At 42.9% G+C, this 20000-nt stretch overlaps 1 protein-coding gene across 8 annotated transcripts in view; it reads left to right on the top strand.

Annotated features, from left to right (window-relative positions):
• The first annotated feature begins 4803 nt into the window (after positions 1-4803).
• Positions 4804-20000, top strand: part of csnk1g2b (casein kinase 1, gamma 2b) — a 45004-nt gene continuing 29807 nt past the window's right edge. For 5 of the 8 annotated variants that reach the window (XM_072438372.1, XM_072438370.1, XM_072438375.1 and 2 more), the window contains exon 1: positions 4805-5115. In XM_072438372.1, coding sequence (XP_072294473.1) covers positions 4888-5115 — 228 coding nt within the window. In that variant the 5' untranslated portion in view covers positions 4805-4887. Of the gene's footprint in view, positions 5116-20000 lie in introns of all 8 variants that reach the window. The other 3 variants (XM_072438369.1, XM_072438371.1, XM_072438376.1) reach the window with 2 other exon arrangements.

Below are 20000 nucleotides of genomic sequence, written 5' to 3'. Positions count from 1 at the left end.
CCGTCAGTTTTGCGGCGCGGGTTTGGACGTAGACGAACCGGGTCCAAAAGCTGTGAAACGCGACGCGGTTTCAGTCGTGCCCCGTTCATTTTGTCGCGATTCCGTCGGGGGCCCTCGCAGGAACCGTGTTTGCGATAAAGTGATAAGCTAACTCGAGCTAGCTCCCGACCACCCGACACGGCTTTGCGGCAATTCCCCCCGCGGTTCTAAGATTGGGGTTGAACCGGAATGAATGCCGATAGCAGAGTCCGTTTTAACGTGTTTACGGGCGATTGTTGAACCCGGGGAGAGAGCTCCGTGACGCGGGGGAAGGCGACAGAGATGTGGCCTCGTCTCATGTCAATCCTACGCGTTTTTTTGCTGACACGTAATCACCACCATTTGCTCAAGCACAATTCGAGCTATCCTGGTGCTAATCTAAAACCCGCATTTCCAAGATAAACCGTCAAAACGTGTGTATTTATAAGAAAGCTACTGATTATGACTCACTCCATACGTTAGCTGTGTTAAATAATCATAAGCTCGCATTTGACTCAACGCGAATTAGCAATTATTTTGTTCTGCCACTGATCAAAAGTAAGCAAAACAATTAATAATAGTTGTTTAATTTGCATATAAGTCCTGGTAATGGTTTTTTGAAGTGTTATTTCATTGGGCAAAGACGTTACAAACCAGCATATTTTGTTTTATGAATGAACTTTTAACTTAATCTTGAAATAATGGCTGCCAAACTCAGCTTAGAGCATTTTTTGAGGCCATTTACCTTGTGTGTTGTGCATCACTTACAGCTGATCTCAACAGAAACCGCTTCCTGAAACATGACAGCCCTGATATTACTCAGCGTGTGCAGTTACCTGAGACAACCGGGTGTGTTTTTTTTTTTTGCCTGACATTTACAGCACACGGCATGTAGAATAATGTGTACGTCGCAGCATTTTGATTCTATTAGCTTACCTTTTGATAAACCCGCTGTATTTGGAATTATATTTAGAAAAGCCAGCATGAGTTTGGTGTGATGAGAAATGACCAATTACAATCGAACGCTATGATTATAACGTTCTGACAGGGAAAGTTTTAGTTTTTGCTAAATTCGTATAACATGATATGTAGGGATGTCATGATATAGAAATAATAATTTGACTAGTTAACTATTCTAAATTAATTGTTAACTGCTGCTTTAATGATTAATAGCGAGAAGAAAGACCATGATTTAACAATTCCATCCATTTTGCTGCTTTATGATGGTGGGTTGCCGGGGGCCACAGGGAGGCCCAGACTTCCCTTTCCACACACACTTCCTCCAGTTTCTCCAGTTCCTCCCGTTTCTCTGGGGGGATCCCGAGGTGTTCCCAGGCCAGCTGAGAGACACAGTCCCTCCAGCGTGTCCTGGGTCTTCCCTGGGCCTCTTCCCGGTGGGACATGCCCGGAACACCCAGTGAGGCGTCCAGGAGAATACGGAACAGCTGCCTCAGCTAGCGGCTCTACTCCGAGCTCCTCGCACTATCGCTAAGGCAGTGGTTCTCAACCTTTTTCAGTCGTGACCCCATAATAACAACTGTTAGTATTTGTGACCCACAAACACAAAAAGACTACCTACAAGGTGATAAAGTAGCCTTATTCCTATTGATTGATTTTGTCTTCAGGGCACAGGCCCAGATAAATACATTTGGTAAGCCAGCGAGTAGAAATATACATTCACCACTGCATTTGAAGGGTGTCGAGCCTCATTTAAGTTTGTTGCACACATTTTCAATAGTCTCCACATCCTTTGGGGACCCACCTGGATTTGACAATTATTCACAATTATTGACGCCATGACCAAACAACATCGAAATCTTATGCAACTATCTTTATGAAATCAAACTTTCTAATTTGATAAACTAGAGTTATTGTGACATGGAAGTCATTTCAATTCAATTATAAAAAGTAAAATCAAATGTTATTTTATTTCCAAAAATGGTCACAATTGTCTCTTTTCTTACTTTTGACCTAAATCATCGTACATCAGCGTTGACAAACCCACACGGGAAACTTCGCGCACGAGGAAACGACGTCGACGGCCGCCCGAGCCCAGACTTCCGAAACGCTAAATGACGCTTCACGTTACGACTCGACCGACCGCTGGGTTTATCGCCCGGAGCGTCCTGTAATAGTACTTCAGCCGCGCAGGACGATGCCACGGGATGAGGCATTACAGAGGTCATTGATCCGTGTAAGTGTCTTTCCATAGAGACTGTCCATCACCGGGGCCGCGCCGTGCTCGTATTTCTGCTCCCCTCGGAGACCACCGTCTAAGAGCAGAGAGACGAGTTAGACCGGATCAAGTCGGCCGAGAGAGAACAGATTATCAATGTAAAATATACTGAGAATTCTCCCTGAGTAACGATGGAAGAAAGTGTTTTTACGTTTTAATAGCGTAAATTTGGTCTTAGTTGGTGTTAAGTCTGACACAATGGCATATTTGCTAGAGAAAATGTGACTAACGGTATATAAAATGCTAGCGTTTAGTTTCGCCATTTACCGTTTTTTCCGGACTATAAGTCCCCCCGGAGTATCGATCGCACCAGCCAAAAAATGCATAATAGAGAAGGAAAAAACCTATTTAAGTTGCACTGGAGTATGAAATGCGTGAAAATAACAAATAATATCACGTATAAGTCGCTCTGGAGTATGAGTATACTCTGGCCAAAACTATGAAAAAAGGTGGGACTTATAGTCCGGAAAATATGGTATTGTGAGGAAAAATTACATGATTTAATGATTATTCACAATTATTGAGAATAAACAACAGTGATTTGATTTTCTATTTCCATTCCTTAAATTTGTGACCAAACTTGTACAATTTAACTTTCTGAACGACAACAACAAAGTTACCTTATTTTCCGCACTATAAGGCGCACTTAAAAGCATTTACATTTCTCAAAAAACGACAGTGTGCCTTTATAATCCAGTGCGTCTTTTGGTTGTGTTTACTGACCTCGAAGCAATTTTGTGTGATCTTTGTACACGTTTTGTTTCAATTAATGTACCTTTTTTATGTATGAAAAATAATCGAAAATGTGACCTTTTTATAGTCTGGAAAATACAGTAATGTTTGGACGATTGCCATTTTTTAGATTCTGACAATTAAACCTGTCGCCTGACTAATCACAATTATCGATTAACCAGATAAATAATCTCGACAGCCATGAAATAACATTATATTATTAATGTTTGAAACTGGACCTTATGCCACAGACACAATAACTCTGAATGTTTTTAATCTCTGGCAAACCCTTTTCTAAATGTGGCATGTGCCGGATTACATAACGGCAGAACCAAACACTTGCGCAGCTTAATTTGTAACTGTTATGAGTTGTGGAAGTCGCTTACATGACCATCTACAGCGCCAATATTACAAGTATTACAAGAAAATACCCACTGACCCGTACAAATATTGCCGTTCCTTCTCCTTTTACGGAACAATAAGTCGATGTAGTGATTATTGTGACGAGTCAAAGTGTTTTCTGTTGGTTTAAACTGCAGCTTGAGTTTTATTATAAAGTGTAGAGTTGTTGTATTTAGTCCCACAACACTTAAAACTCTCATTTAAAATAGTGACGTAAGTTGAGGAGTAAATTCTAATATTCCTCACTGAAAGAGGCAGGGACTGTGATCAAAATGGGAATAATATTGTGATTGTTGATATTGCACCACAATATGGTGCAATATCTCAAAATTCTGCAAAAAGAGTGGATTACTAATAAGTATTGCGCATTAGTGGGTATTTTAAAGACATGTTTTAGCTACAATTGACTGAACTCTTGCGCATGTGGGCATTGTAGTGTTCTTTTGTGGTTGTCTGGCGCTTGTTGTGAATGTTTCCTCCCGTCCTTTCTTACAAAACAAGAACCTGCTGGAGAACAGTTTTTAAATGAGTCAGGCCTGATTAAATGTATTTGAATCATTTGCCTGTGTTAAAAAAAATGTTTAATTGGAATAATCAGTAATATTTTAATAATTGCAATCGTACAGGCTCTAAAACGCATTCAAAAGACTATTTATAACAAAGACAGTGGCTTTATTAAGTCAAAATGTAAAAGAAGACACTTTATTTTTAAATATTCTCTATCTCGAAGCTTTTCGTCACCATATTTAAGCCTCAATATGTTTAAAAATGTATTAAAAAGTTATGTACAATAGAAATGATTGTTTGCCTCTTTGACTAGTAAAATAATCGTCAGTTGCAGCTGTAATAAAAACTCATTCAGTTGGATTTACAAAATATTGAGAGATAATATTTAGTAATCATCTCACACCTTTTCTTACAGATCTGAGAAAAAAATTCCCCAGTACATTTCCCTCAAGTTTCCCTCTGTGTTATTTACATTTTTACTTCATAAACTAAGCAGCACTTCCTTGTTTATTCTTCACAGATCCAGCCAAACCTCAGACCCCGCCTCTTTCCCTCTGAACCCGCCTCCTCCGCCGTCGTCCCAGGGTTGCCCCGTCGCCGGAGGCCCTAAACATGGCGCGCATCGTCCCGTCCCTCACCGAAGGCTGACCAGAGGCGAGCGCGCACTCCGGGAGATGTTTCCTAGTGGCCTTGTTGTGGACGCAGTAGCTGGCTCGTGGAGTGCACTTCCACGGCGCTAACGACAACGACGTCGACGACGACCCTGCACTGCCTCACAACCGCTCCCATCGCAATATGGAAATCTAGAAGTTTCCGAATCCTACGATCGCGGAAGACGAGACACCCGTAACGAGCGTCGCCGTTAACCGAAACTACTTCTACGTTTTTTCTCCGGCTTCGTTGGCCGAGCGGCTTCACCTGGCGGTCACCGGAGTTTCTATGGTTTGCATGGCCGGGGAATAACCGTGGAGACATCGGGGTACCACAAGCTTATGGATTTTGACAAGCGAGGGGGAAAAAAAGATACCGAGGAAAGCAAAAAGATGTCTAAGACGGCGGGCAGCAGGACTGGACATGGGGGCCGCAGCTCAGGGACCAACTCCGGGGTGCTCATGGTCGGGCCCAACTTCCGCGTCGGGAAGAAGATCGGCTGCGGGAATTTCGGGGAGCTCCGCCTGGGGAAGAATCTGTACACTAACGAATATGTGGCCATCAAGCTGGTGAGTGTTGGCGAGCACGGAACGCACAGAAACGGCGTCATATCTGTGAAGAATATGTGGTTAGATACACACTATCCTCGGTAAAACGGGTCTAAAACAACACTATACTGGGTAAAACGGATCTAAAACGACACTATCCTATGTAAAACGTGTCTAAAACGACACTATCCTAGGTAAAACGTGTCTAAAACAACACTATACTGGGTAAAACGGATCTAAAACGACACTATCCTATATAAAACGTGTCTAAAACGACACTATCCTAGGTAAAACGGGTCTAAAACAACACTATACTGGGTAAAACGGATCTAAAACGACACTATCCTATGTAAAACGTGTCTAAAACGACACTATCCTAGGTAAAACGGGTCTAAAACAACACTATACTTGGTAAAACGGGTCTAAAACGACACTATACTAGGTAAAACAACACTATTCTTTAAAATGTATTTGTCCCTTTTTTAATTTGTGACCTATTGCAGAATATCATGTGGACTATATCAGTTATTGCCCTGCTGTCCGTAACCTGTGACCGTTAGACAAGCTCCTGTTTAAAATCAGAATACGATTGACACGGCTTTAATTACACGTGTATATTTTAAGTGTACGTATTTCACAAGGTCTTTTCCCGCTGTAATTGACCCGTGAAAGTCAAACACTGGCGTAATCCACCGTCTCCTCTCCTGCGTCGAGTGATAAGCTGTTAATAAGTCAACTATATTTGTCTTATCTATGTCAAAGAAGGAAGGAAGAGCCGCCCGATAACGCGAGAAACCTTTTATATTGAGTGTTCAGAAGAAAAGCGCGGCCGAGGTCAAGTTAGTTTGCCGCGTTTTCTGTCAAAAATGAGTGTAAACAACGTGATTTTTGAGTGTGTTTATTGTTTCATTGGAGACGTATTTCATTGGTTTGAAGTTAAGTATCTTGTACCTTCCAAAAGCGAAAACGTCATCTCACTGCGAAGTAGAGATTCTTCACCCATTTTATTGCCTCATAAAACCTTATAAAGCTTTGGTCTTCTTTTTTTTTTTTTTTTTTTTTTTTTTTTAAATAAAATAGCCTCATTTGTTCTAGAACTTACCTGCCGGTTTATGTGCTTATCGTCCGCACTGTAAGCATCTTAAATCAGCGTGAAGCGTGCGTCTCTGTCGGGCTCGCACCGGGTCCAGCGCCCATCAATAATTTACTCTTTATGTTCTGTGTCAGCGAGAAATCTGTGCCAGAGCGAGCGGCGGCTGTGGTCAAGAGAGCAGCACCCGGGTGCTCTGCGGGTGCTCTGCGGGTGCTCTGCGGGTGCTCTGCGGGTGCTCTGCGGGTGCTCTGCGACATGTCAGAACCTGTGTAGTTTCTGTGGCATTTTGTGCTGCGTTTGCCATTTGTTTGCTCTTCGTTTACTGAAAAGGCAATAGAAATATTCAAAGCGTACATGAATCGTGATAATATTGAAATCGTGATCCAGCTCCAAGAAAATCGTGATATATATTTCTTTAATTATTTTTTTATGACTATTATATTTTATTAAAAATGTATTAAAATGTATTGTAATTTATTTTAAAATAAATAAATCGGCTCCAGCTCTGCCCCGTGCATGATGACCCTTACATCGGGACATGGGCGCGGGCGTTATCGGCGAGTGGGCATCGGCTCCAGCTCTGCCCTGCGTATGATTATCCTTACATCGGGACATGGGCGTGGCGTTATCTGCGAGATGGCATCGGCTCCGGTCTAAGCGCGCGGGCAGAGGTTTGGCGAGCAGCTGTAATTAAAGTCTTTGCTGTCCCTGGGCACGGCGCGGGGACACGCCCCTCTGGTATTTCTGTCCCGTCACTGTCCGGCTAAAAGTGGACACAGCATCGGGGGCTCGGTCTCCCACCAGGACGAGCATTAAAGGTGTTAACAAGCCTCCAAATCTTATTAATGAGAGCGACGCTTTTGACTTCCTGTTGTCTGACATTTGCAGTAACTATGGGCAACAGCATGTCATAAGAGACGTAAACCAGAACGACCAAAGGAATGATGGGGCCAAAAAGCCCATGAATACCAGACATTTTATATTCGCATATGTATTAGTTTAGTGTATTGTTGAGGCTTTGTCACAGTAACATTTGTTGCTCTGCAGTATAAAAATACTGAAAATATCACAATGAATAATTCCAGACCAGTTTATGGGCTCTGCACAGCGCTAACTGTTTCTCAGTAGCATTAGCATTAGCATCTGCATTATCGTTGTCGTTGAGACACAAACAGAATTGTGTGAAATATTCACATGTTTGTAAAGTCTTTAACATGAAACATCCACCAACAACCCTCGGTTCACTGCTACGGCCTTATCTCACGACTGTAACGTTTATATTTCGGAAAGTCATCATAAAAGCCATTTCATGACTGGACTGACATTATAATCAACATATGATAAATCTGACACACTTTGTACTTTGGTTTTCTTTAAAAAATGAAAAATATTTTTATTTTTAGATTTGAATTTTAAAGGCGGTATGGACGATTTTTCGGCGATTTGAGAACGCAGGCGGACGTGCGCATGTGCACTCCCCCGTGCGGATACAACACACACGTGCGTTTGTTTATTAGCGCAACGGAGCGCATTGCATCGCTCGTCTCCCGTAGATTTCTGTCCACTTCTGCGTCAGCTCGAAATGTCTTTCTCCGTCTTCATTTTGCCCCGTACACTGAGGGAACTATATTATGATAGATCCATGCACTTAGGCACGCGGAAACGTGAGGAGGAACCGCACACGGCTGCAGGTGAGCAGTAGGTGTGTTTTATGATTGATACGTGGCAGGACAAATGATTTATCCACGCCACGAGGAAATATGATAAAAAATTTGCTGAAAAAAATCGTCCATACCACCTTTTAATTTAGAAAATAAAATGTCGATAAACATGAGAGAAAAATAAACTGATATACATATTTTGTCTTGACTTTTAATGATGCAAATCTTTTTCAACAATGACAAAATCAAACAACATGAATTTGTCATTTAACATTTATATTGTGACTGTCTCAGGACGCTCTTTATGATGGAGACTTTCTCGGTTGGACTGAAGCTTAAACAAACGTGTTGACCTTTGGTGTGGTGAAGAGTAGAATATTATCCGGAGTGTAAGTAACCACAGTGACAGGCGGCTATCGCTCTGCACAAAACAAGTGCACTCTTTGTCCTCTGGGGTCATGTAATTATTAGCAAATGTGTTCAGACGGCAGAACGTGGACACTAGACCCTCATTTGGACTTTTAGGCAAAGTTGCTCATAAAATGTTGTCTCGGGCTTTTTTCCCCCGTGTGTCATGTGGTTTAGAGCCGCGTTAGTCCAGATAAATATTAACGATGGTAAACGATTATTGTAATAGTCGTCACGAGTAGGATTAATCGCTGCTTATAGTTCAGTGGTCTAATAGTTCGGTTATAGATCAAGAAGATGAGTATACTGTAAAAGTATACTTTAGAAAGATCTAACTTTTTAAAGATTATTATTATTATTCAGTATTAAGGTTGTCAAAAGTTTATTTGATGCTAGAATACTTGTTCTCATGAGTATCCTAGCATCGATACGTGTTCTCACAAGTATCCTAGCATCGATACGTGTTCTCACAAGTATCCTAGCATCGATACGTGTTCTCACGAGTATCCTAGCATCGATACGTGTTCTCACGAGTATCCTAGCATCGATACGTGTTCTCACGAGTATCCTAGCATCGATACGAGTATCCATCGATGCGTGTTCTCACGAGTATCCTAGCATCGATGCGTGTTCTCACGAGTATCCTAGCATCGATGCGTGTTCTCACGAGTATCCTAGCATCGATGCGTGTTCTCACGAGTATCCTAGCATCGATGCGTGTTCTCACGAGTATCCTAGCATCGATGCGTGTTCTCACGAGTATCCTAGCATCGATGCGTGTTCTCACGAGTATCCTAGCATCGATGCGTGTTCTCACGAGTATCCTAGCATCGATGCGTGTTCTCACGAGTATCCTAGCATCGATGCGTGTTCTCACGAGTATCCTAGCATCGATGCGTGTTCTCAAGAGTATCCTAGCATCGATGCGTGTTCTCAAGAGTATCCTAGCATCGATGCGTGTTCTCACGAGTATCCTAGCATCGATGCGTGTTCTCACGAGTATCCTAGCATCGATGCGTGTTCTCACGAGTATCCTAGCATCGATGCGTGTTCTCACGAGTATCCTAGCATCGATGCGTGTTCTCACGAGTATCCTAGCATCGATGCGTGTTCTCACGAGTATCCTAGCATCGATGCGTGTTCTCACGAGTATCCTAGCATCGATGCGTGTTCTCACGAGTATCCTAGCATCGATGCGTGTTCTCACGAGTATCCTAGCATCGATGCGTGTTCTCACGAGTATCCTAGCATCGATGCGTGTTCTCACGAGTATCCTAGCATCGATGCGTGTTCTCACGAGTATCCTAGCATCGATGCGTGTTCTCACGAGTATCCTAGCATCGATGCGTGTTCTCACGAGTATCCTAGCATCGATGCGTGTTCTCACGAGTATCCTAGCATCGATGCGTGTTCTCACGAGTATCCTAGCATCGATGCGTGTTCTCACGAGTATCCTAGCATCGATGCGTGTTCTCACGAGTATCCTAGCATCGATGCGTGTTCTCACGAGTATCCTAGCATCGATGCGTGTTCTCACGAGTATCCTAGCATCGATGCGTGTTCTCACGAGTATCCTAGCATCGATGCGTGTTCTCACGAGTATCCTAGCATCGATGCGTGTTCTCACGAGTATCCTAGCATCGATGCGTGTTCTCACGAGTATCCTAGCATCGATGCGTGTTCTCACGAGTATCCTAGCATCGATGCGTGTTCTCACGAGTATCCTAGCATCGATGCGTGTTCTCACGAGTATCCTAGCATCGATGCGTGTTCTCACGAGTATCCTAGCATCGATGCGTGTTCTCACGAGTATCCTAGCATCGATGCGTGTTCTCACGAGTATCCTAGCATCGATGCGTGTTCTCACGAGTATCCTAGCATCGATGCGTGTTCTCACGAGTATCCTAGCATCGATGCGTGTTCTCACGAGTATCCTAGCATCGATGCGTGTTCTCACGAGTATCCTAGCATCGATGCGTGTTCTCACGAGTATCCTAGCATCGATGCGTGTTCTCACGAGTATCCTAGCATCGATGCGTGTTCTCACGAGTATCCTAGCATCGATGCGTGTTCTCACGAGTATCCTAGCATCGATGCGTGTTCTCACGAGTATCCTAGCATCGATGCGTGTTCTCACGAGTATCCTAGCATCGATGCGTGTTCTCACGAGTATCCTAGCATCGATGCGTGTTCTCACGAGTATCCTAGCATCGATGCGTGTTCTCACGAGTATCCTAGCATCGATGCGTGTTCTCACGAGTATCCTAGCATCGATGCGTGTTCTCACGAGTATCCTAGCATCGATGCGTGTTCTCACGAGTATCCTAGCATCGATGCGTGTTCTCACGAGTATCCTAGCATCGATGCGTGTTCTCACGAGTATCCTAGCATCGATGCGTGTTCTCACGAGTATCCTAGCATCGATGCGTGTTCTCACGAGTATCCTAGCATCGATGCGTGTTCTCACGAGTATCCTAGCATCGATGCGTGTTCTCACGAGTATCCTAGCATCGATGCGTGTTCTCACGAGTATCCTAGCATCGATGCGTGTTCTCACGAGTATCCTAGCATCGATGCGTGTTCTCACGAGTATCCTAGCATCGATGCGTGTTCTCACGAGTATCCTAGCATCGATGCGTGTTCTCACGAGTATCCTAGCATCGATGCGTGTTCTCACGAGTATCCTAGCATCGATGCGTGTTCTCACGAGTATCCTAGCATCGATGCGTGTTCTCACGAGTATCCTAGCATCGATGCGTGTTCTCACGAGTATCCTAGCATCGATGCGTGTTCTCACGAGTATCCTAGCATCGATGCGTGTTCTCACGAGTATCCTAGCATCGATGCGTGTTCTCACGAGTATCCTAGCATCGATGCGTGTTCTCACGAGTATCCTAGCATCGATGCGTGTTCTCACGAGTATCCTAGCATCGATGCGTGTTCTCACGAGTATCCTAGCATCGATGCGTGTTCTCACGAGTATCCTAGCATCGATGCGTGTTCTCACGAGTATCCTAGCATCGATGCGTGTTCTCACGAGTATCCTAGCATCGATGCGTGTTCTCACGAGTATCCTAGCATCGATGCGTGTTCTCACGAGTATCCTAGCATCGATGCGTGTTCTCACGAGTATCCTAGCATCGATGCGTGTTCTCACGAGTATCCTAGCATCGATGCGTGTTCTCACGAGTATCCTAGCATCGATGCGTGTTCTCACGAGTATCCTAGCATCGATGCGTGTTCTCACGAGTATCCTAGCATCGATGCGTGTTCTCACGAGTATCCTAGCATCGATGCGTGTTCTCACGAGTATCCTAGCATCGATGCGTGTTCTCACGAGTATCCTAGCATCGATGCGTGTTCTCACGAGTATCCTAGCATCGATGCGTGTTCTCACGAGTATCCTAGCATCGATGCGTGTTCTCACGAGTATCCTAGCATCGATGCGTGTTCTCACGAGTATCCTAGCATCGATGCGTGTTCTCATGAGTATCCTAGCATCGATGCGTGTTCTCATGAGTATCCAGTTGTAGTTTTGGTATTGATTAGTATCAGAGTATCACATGTTCTTGCTCCATGTTGAGCCCCGGGACGGCAGAAGGAAAGGGGGTCGAGGCAGGTCATGAACAGCGGTCTTTGTTTCGGTGGTCCCGTTGACACACAGGGGTCGTGTGTGTGCGTGCGGGGGGGGGGGGGGGGCTGCTGATGACAAACGCCTGTGTGCTGGAGGCTGGAGGGTGGAGGGTGGAGGTTGTCAAGGCACCACTGTAACAGCCTCCGTCACATCTGCGCCAGGCTGTTCTCCGGGAGCAGAGGGAGGACCGTGTTGTCGTGGTGTTGTAGTTGTATGGAAGCTTCGTTTGTACTCATTTAGTCCTTCTTAAGCGTTTTATTATTAAGTGTTACAATCCAGATTTAAAACTCAATAGGGAATTTGTATTGATTTGAGATCCAAATGTTTGAATTCGTCTGTGACGTTCTAATCGAGAAGAGTTCAGAGTTTGGAGAAGGGTCTGAACATATTTTCTGGTAAATTTGTGGTAAATCAAAAGTGTGCATTAGTTTTCAATATTACGATACACACTTTTATTAAGACATATGTACGGCCAATTTTAATTTAAAGCGAAGACTACCCGATTGATTACCGTATTTTCCAGACTATAAGTCGCACTGGAGTATATAAGTCGCACCAGCCATAAAATGCACAATAAAACATATATAAGTCGCACTGGAGTATGAAATGCGGTTGCAAGTGTGAAAATAACAAATAATATCACATAAGTCGCTCCGGGGTATAAGTATATAAGTATAAATATAAGCCGGCCAAATACTACCGAAAAATACGGTATACATGTAGATTACTTCAGTTTTATCATTATTTTAATATATCTATGCCTCCATAATTAGCGTTCGGATTAGCGTTTGCGTTGAGACACAAACATCTACCTTTTTATAAACTCCTCTGACGTTTTTCACCTCATTTGTAAAGTCCAAAGAAACTGTTTTATTGAATTTAAGGATTTTGACGTTGATGTGTGCAACGAGAATTCTATCACACTCAGTTGTTGTTGGGCATTCATTGTCAGTCCTCGCTCTGTAGTACATTTAGAGTTGTTTTAAATGCAACAATGATACAAAGGGAGAGTGTCCACTTTATCATCTGTCACATGATACAGAGGCTTAAGTGTCGCACACAGAGCACGAATTGCTTTTTCAATTCACATAGATTTTTCAGATAAGCACAAAACCGTTTCTAGGCAATATTGCAGTTTTGCTTGTTATCAAAGGTTAAAAAACAGTTAATTTTTGATCATGAAAGGTTGTTGAATTCAGTCATGCTTGGGCGTTTTTTGGAACGATTTCTCCGTCAAGCACTATTTTCCATTACATTTTCATTTATTTTGACCACAATGAACCGTTCAGCACGTCGTTGCGGAGGCGGCGTGTCTCTTTAAGGCCGTGTCATGGGCGTTTGGGCGATGCGTGACCGGCGGCCGTGATTCAGTCGACGCAGAAGAGGTGAAGTGCCTCCGCCGAAGCCGCTCAAGCGCAGATCCTCGCCCAACGCTGCTGCTGTTACAAGATCATGAATGCATACATTATAGATGCAGAGAATGGGTTATATTCCTGTGTTTGTCCAAGCGAATCTTTTAAACTTGTGCTTTCTGAATATGCACGCACTGTATCCACTACTCCATATTCCAATTGCTATTTGTCTTCTTTAAACGTTAATGTTACAGAAAATAAGTTTATCAGGCAGTTTGTTCTGTAAGGTTGAACGCATTGGCCTCTAGATTGTACGTATGAATTGGCGTGAATTCACTCACATAAATGACAATACTGGCACATCTATTTATTTAATAATGTCGATTGTTATTCGAGTCTAGTCCTTGAAATGTGGTTAATTCCATGTCATTCGTTTATTTTGCGATGGCTTTTTTTCCTGCTACCAAAAGTACACTCCTAACGTATCCATCTATAATCCATTGCAGGAGTTTTACGCCCCAGATACATGGTTATAATGTCTATTTGAGTCTAGTCCCTTAAATGTGGTTCGTTCTGCGTCATCCATTTTATTTTGCAATGGCTTTCTTCCCCTGCATGCCAAAGGTATCCATCTATTATCCATCGCAGGAGTTTTAAGTCCCAGATACACGGTTTTAATGTTAACTCATTTTCTGTGCTTTTAATGAACTCATTTGAATGAAGTTATAATGAACTCACTCGTCATTATGACGTTAATTGACAGTTGGACAATGCTAACGACGGGCATAGTGTTAGCATGTATAAATTGGCGATGCAGTGGACAGTTGTTTGAGTCTCTGGAGCAGAAGCAGATGTTGCTCCACACGGTCGTCCTGAGGGAACAGAGTCCAGGCTGCTCTCGGTCTGTTCTCACCAGAGCATGAGGAGCAGCTCCTGTTGCACTGAAACGCTTTCACACTTCAACATACTCTCTGGATTATTCATAGATGCGGTGATAGGTCAGGAATATCTAACATTACCCCAGATGTATCTACAGCAAAGGTTTTTAAAACTGTCCCTCAAATATTCTCTAAATAAATAATGATGAGGTACAAATGACCAATGTAGAGCTGGAAGCCTTTAGTGGTTTACTCTATTAATGCAGTAATGGTGTCTAAGGCGACCAAAGTATTTATTAGTTGACTTAAAATGAATATTTTATTGGGAATATTAATGATGTATGTGGACCACAGCAGAAAAGTGAACACATTTAGACCAGGTTGTCCACATTATTTTCACCAAGGGCTCGACTGGAGGGCCACAGATTACATGACCTACAATGAAGTGAATGATTCAAAATGTATCTTTGACAATTATACACAAAAATCACTATTTTTGGTTATTTGGGCCAATTTAGCAGGAAGAATGAGGGCTGCGTTTGGAATAAGCCAGAGTTTTGGGATTGTATTGAGAATTTGATCTCCATTTTATATCTTAAAAGAGTTGTTTGCTATCGTTGTTTTTGTGTAAAATCTTGAGTGTATTTTGGGACAGATATTTGGTCAGATCTTTAGAGATGTTATCATTTTAAAGCTCGCGACCTTTTTAGTAGATTATTCAATTCAAAGGGCATTGACCAAGTTGACCAAGACTTTCTTTGGTCGACTGCTGCCCTAGAACAATGACCCTTTGTTTAGAATCATTTGTAGCATAACTTGGTCAACTTAATTAATACTGTCAATCTTTCATAACTCCTCCAGCACATTATTTCCACCGTCTCCATGTCAAACAAACCCAGAGCAGAGTATAATGCAGCACATTGTAGCAGCCACGCCTCGTTCCTCTGTTCCACAACAAAGGGAACCTGCCTCTTGGGTTTAGCGTGATTAAAACTTCCCATGACTGTGCACAAGTCGCGGACGAGCTTATGATGGCTCTCTGTATCTGGCAAACAATAAAAATAATAAAATTAATGAAGTTGCTTGTTTAAAACTGTCAATCGTGGTCGGACAGCGTACAGAAGCATGAGAATAGACTGTAGGTAATCCAGTTGTCACAAATTCTGACTTTGCATTGTTTACCTAGGCTCTTATTTCAAATGCCGTGTCATTTCTTCCACTCGAACGATTTCAAGAAACTCTGAGTCATCACGGTGTCGTCGCATTCTTTAATTGCCTCTCTCCCGGTTTACAAAAAAAAAGTTCTCAAAATATTCCCTGTCACGCTGGCGGTACGGTTTTAAGCACCGGCTCGTCAATTATAGCCGCTTGAGAGGCCGTCGAAGGCTCCATTGCGTTTGTTAAATCTGAGCCGTAACGGGATAGGGCTCTGGATGGCGGCCAGCTGTTCCTCTGACACCGGCCCGGGCCAGCTCCTCCTCCTCCACCGCCGTCGCCGACACAAACTGTGGCCCTGACGTAAACGAGAGACGGCCCTTTTGTCGCTTACAGTAACCGCGTAATTGTCCCGCGATCGTCGGCTACTGCGTCGATCACGCGTTTCGTGCGGGAGTTTGGTGTTGACGAAAATGTACGGCTCATATTTTTGTGGGTTATGCCGAAATCCAGAAGTTATTGTGTCGGTATATTATGTCACTCCTATCGGTATTGTGCGAAAATGTTCTCATTAAGCTCTTGGTTCAAGTATTGGGCAAAAAGATAAATTACTATAGTACGCGCTAAAAAAACTCCCCAGGAAGTGAGACAGGAGACATTAACAGAATATTATTCGTACTTTTTAATGATTTTTACTCCATGGTTTGCGTTACCATGTTGTTGTCGTTTGCTTTGGAGGAACTACATCCACAGAGCCCCTTTCATTGCAAAGTTATACAGTCTAATTTTGCCTGATTTGGAAGTTAAATGCTTCATCACTGCAATATTACATCAAACATGGACTTTGAAATAATCAAGTTGGCCTATTATTACAATACAATTAAAAGAACAAAAGTACATATGCAATAAAACACGCCCCGCTTCCCAGTTACGTGACGTTCAACTAGAGGAAACCCTGAGCTCTGTTTGAAAACGGACACATGTTGTCATAGTCTTCATCTATTGGTCGGGATTATCCTGAGGGACAGGTGTGTTCAACCAATCACAGTGAAATGTGGACTCGGACAGAGTTCCTTTTTTAACTGTGATATTAAAATGATGACCTTTGACTGAAATAAAAACACACATCTATAGTTGACACATAAATGGAGGGTAGAAAATGTCCAAACCATTTCATTATCTGTTGCTCAACTCGATATTGTTGTCTTTGGCTTCTCCCGTTAGCATCGTCGCAAGGATGAATCTCTTTTGACCAGCTAGCCTTTCTCCCGCTAACAGACTTAACAAGCTAGAAATGTTAAGCAAAGTATGTAAAAGTAGGGATTGTCGATGTCCGTCTACGTTTTCAAGTACATGTTCAGATGTCAAAGACCTTGTCCCAAAACCCGATTTCGCCGGCTCAGCAGAAGGCGTCTTTATCTCATTGGTGCAGAGACAGACGCCGCGTTTGATCTGAAATCCTGGGCCGTGACTCACGCTGCCGCATATATATCGTGAAATGTTTTACTCTGAGTCAGGCAAAGGTCAGCGTCTATTCTGGGCCTGACGCACAAGTCGGGTCTGTGTGTCCGGACGTCCTGCACACATCGCTGTAGTAAAGTTAGCGACTGAAATTATTGGTGTATAAAGTGTCACCGATGAGCTAAATTAATCCAGTGTTAATCGTTTGCTAACTTATCATCTTCTGTGATGCCAAATGGGGCTGTACTTGATTTTTCTTTACATTTAATACAGTCAAATTTGCTCCATAGATATATTGCAAGCACAGCTCTTGGGGTCAAAATGAGACTGCTGTGTGTTGTCTGCATCTTCTTTTAGAGAGTTTTATATTCCAAGCAGGAAGTGCGCTGTCGGCATTAGGCTTTTGGATAGGATTTGAAAACACCCCGTCCAAATAATTTTGTAGGCGAAAAAACTAGCAGCTTTGGCATTCTCCGGACCACGGCTCGGCAGCCAATCAGAGCCAAGCACAAATTTTGTCCACCAATCAGCGCGCAGCATGCAAATTTTCACTTGTAAACCGTAAACTGTAATGGCGGACTATTGTCAAATGCTTCCCGGCCCGATTTAATGATAATATTCCATTTTTTTCCCTCAGATTTATTTATAAAATGCCCGTCCACATTTTAAAATACCCCGTCCAAAATACGGGAAGACGGGTCTCTATCTAAAAGCCTGTTCGGCATGCTTTATTGCGACTGTGTGTAGGTAAGTGTGCGATTAACTTGAACCACTGAAAAAAGTTTCGTCTTTGTTTATTGACGCCGTAGGGCCATTTGCATATGACTCATCCATCAACAAGTGCTTGGGAGAAACCTGTCCGGGACCTCCTGTGAAACGCCCGAGGGTCATTCTCCAGATCTAGACTCATGATGTGTCAGCTTTGTCGGGATCGTCTCTAGGTAGAGGAGGAAAACCCACAAGAACAACACGCCAACGCCACAAAGACTCGCCAAGCACAGCCAAGATTGGAGAAGCGTTTTTAGTTGGATTTATCCTCCAAGATTCAATACAATTTCAGGGATGAAGTAATCGATCAGGTGTCTGTGTTATTACTATATTTGGCACTAATATTTTTTCCAAGCTGCCCCAGTCTCTCTTGAGCCCTCTTGTCATTCCTAGTTTGTCCCAAGTGCTTCCGATTTGTCTTTTTGAACAGACTCGTGTGTAAAAATTTAAAGAAGAACATTTAGAGCTAAATTATGCAAAAATTAACGGCAAATATCGGTTAACGCCATCTATACAGTTTAGGGCAGATATTTGCGTTTGCTTCATCAAACTTAACGAAGGAGAAGCTGGGGAGATTCCAGAGCAGAAGTAACTGTTCAAACGCATCGCCGGCCGGTGTTCGTCTCTCTCATAAATTCGGCGTATAGTTCATTAATATTAAGTCATCGTCTGTCACGAGCGGGGGATTATTTCACAAGCGCCGCTCCTAAACAAAGTGGGCCGTCCCTAAATATAGCGTTGGGTATAAGACATTTCTGCAGCTTGGTCATCTTGTACTTCCTAAATTATTACCACCAGACGATTACGTAACGCGATGGGGCCTGGGCTTAAAAGGGAACCGCTTGCACCACTTTGCTTGGTCATAATTGATAACGCAATATCTCTACCTTTTGGGTTTTCGCAACGTGTTTTATAGTACAAGAAGTTATTTGACCAAAAAAGGATACTTATTGATTCTTTAACTTGTAGCAAGACTAGATTCGGGCCAGTATAGACACTGAAATAAGCACATTAATGGGAAATAAGCGTACAAAGTTGGAATGTCCTGAACCGTATTTGCCCGACTATAAGTTGCACCTTTTTCATAGTTTTGGCCGGGGTGTGACTTTAAAAATGTATACTTTTACTTATACTTATACTCTTAACAGCAACAAAAGCCAGACTAAATCATGGGTAATTTAGACTGAATAAAGGAAAATCATCCATTATTTTTTGTTTCTCACTACTGACTTAGCACTTAAAATGATAGGATTTTTAATGCTCCGCACAGAAAAAAGAAGGCGCAGAGTTAGTTTTGATGACGTTTTGGGGCGTGATTAGACCGTTTAATCAGCATTTACACCCATGAAGATGCTGTTGAATGGTACTTCTCTGTATACAAAGTCGTTTATGCGTGACATCCTAATAGTTTTGAGAGCTTTTACCACACTGCCTTCCTTTTTAGTGGCTTTAATTCACAGGGCAATGAGGGCATTTTCTTTAGTCAACCACGGCTTTTGATATTCCAGTAACGTAACAACGCCTCGACCTCTACAGTCGTCTATTACAGTGCGTTTGTTTGATCAGATTGGAGTCGTCCGCATCATATTCGGCTCTGGTTAATCCCCGGGAGAGAGGGCTTTGCGATGGCATGCACTATCCACACGCCGACCTTATGGCGGTAGCATGTTAAAACGGACCCCGGCGCCTAATCCCCGGTGACATAATCATATATTCGTGGCATCTTTCACTCGGGAGAGAGATCCTCGAAATGGCACACGGCCGGGGCACTCCCAGGCCACTGCACTGACAGGATTTTGGGCCTCCGCGGTACAGTTAATGGCAATAAATTTCTTGTGCACTCAGCCTGGCATGATAAAAGTTAGTTATAAAAGTGATAATAATATTAGAACGCTTCGCTTCAGTTTGCCGGCAGAGTAACTGGTGTCATCCCGGGCTTCATCCAAACGCATAAAACGGTAAATCAATGAACTGTCCATCAAGAAATCAGGTGAACTGTCAGATTATTTTAAATGTAACACGACTCCCATTTCATTTCCGCATCAGAACATTTCTTTTCTTAGTATTTTATCCACTTATTACCGTATTTTCCGAACTATGAGTTGCACCGAAATAGACAACCAGCCAAAAAAAGAAAATAACATAAAAAGGTGCGACTTAATCTGGAAAATATGGTATGTGATGTCACTTCTTTAACCAGTGAGCAGCAACCACAATCCTTTAATTTGCTGCCAACGTTTGGTTTTGGCTTTGGTTTATGCGGCGTCCCCCTCAGTGTCTTGCAGTTCCCCGTTGCCATGGTTACAGGTAATATTATTTTGGATGCCTCCGCCAATCCCGAAAGCAAATTCACTGTCGTTCTATTCGTATTTCAGTCACAAAACCCTAAGATATTACAGTTTGCATTTACTCCATTAATAATTAAGACTAGAATGTTCCTTTCAAAGTCAGTGAATGATATTTTTAACTAATTGACCCAGATGAAGATAAAGTTTA

Source organism: Eucyclogobius newberryi, unplaced genomic scaffold (assembly GCF_026437365.1).
Source record: "Eucyclogobius newberryi isolate DKJ021-1_F unplaced genomic scaffold, fEucNew1.0.hap1 SCAF_9, whole genome shotgun sequence".
Classification (NCBI taxonomy): domain Eukaryota; kingdom Metazoa; phylum Chordata; class Actinopteri; order Gobiiformes; family Gobiidae; genus Eucyclogobius; species Eucyclogobius newberryi.
The sequence above is the reverse complement of the archived record's forward strand: the minus strand, read 5'-3'. Positions and strand labels throughout refer to the sequence as shown.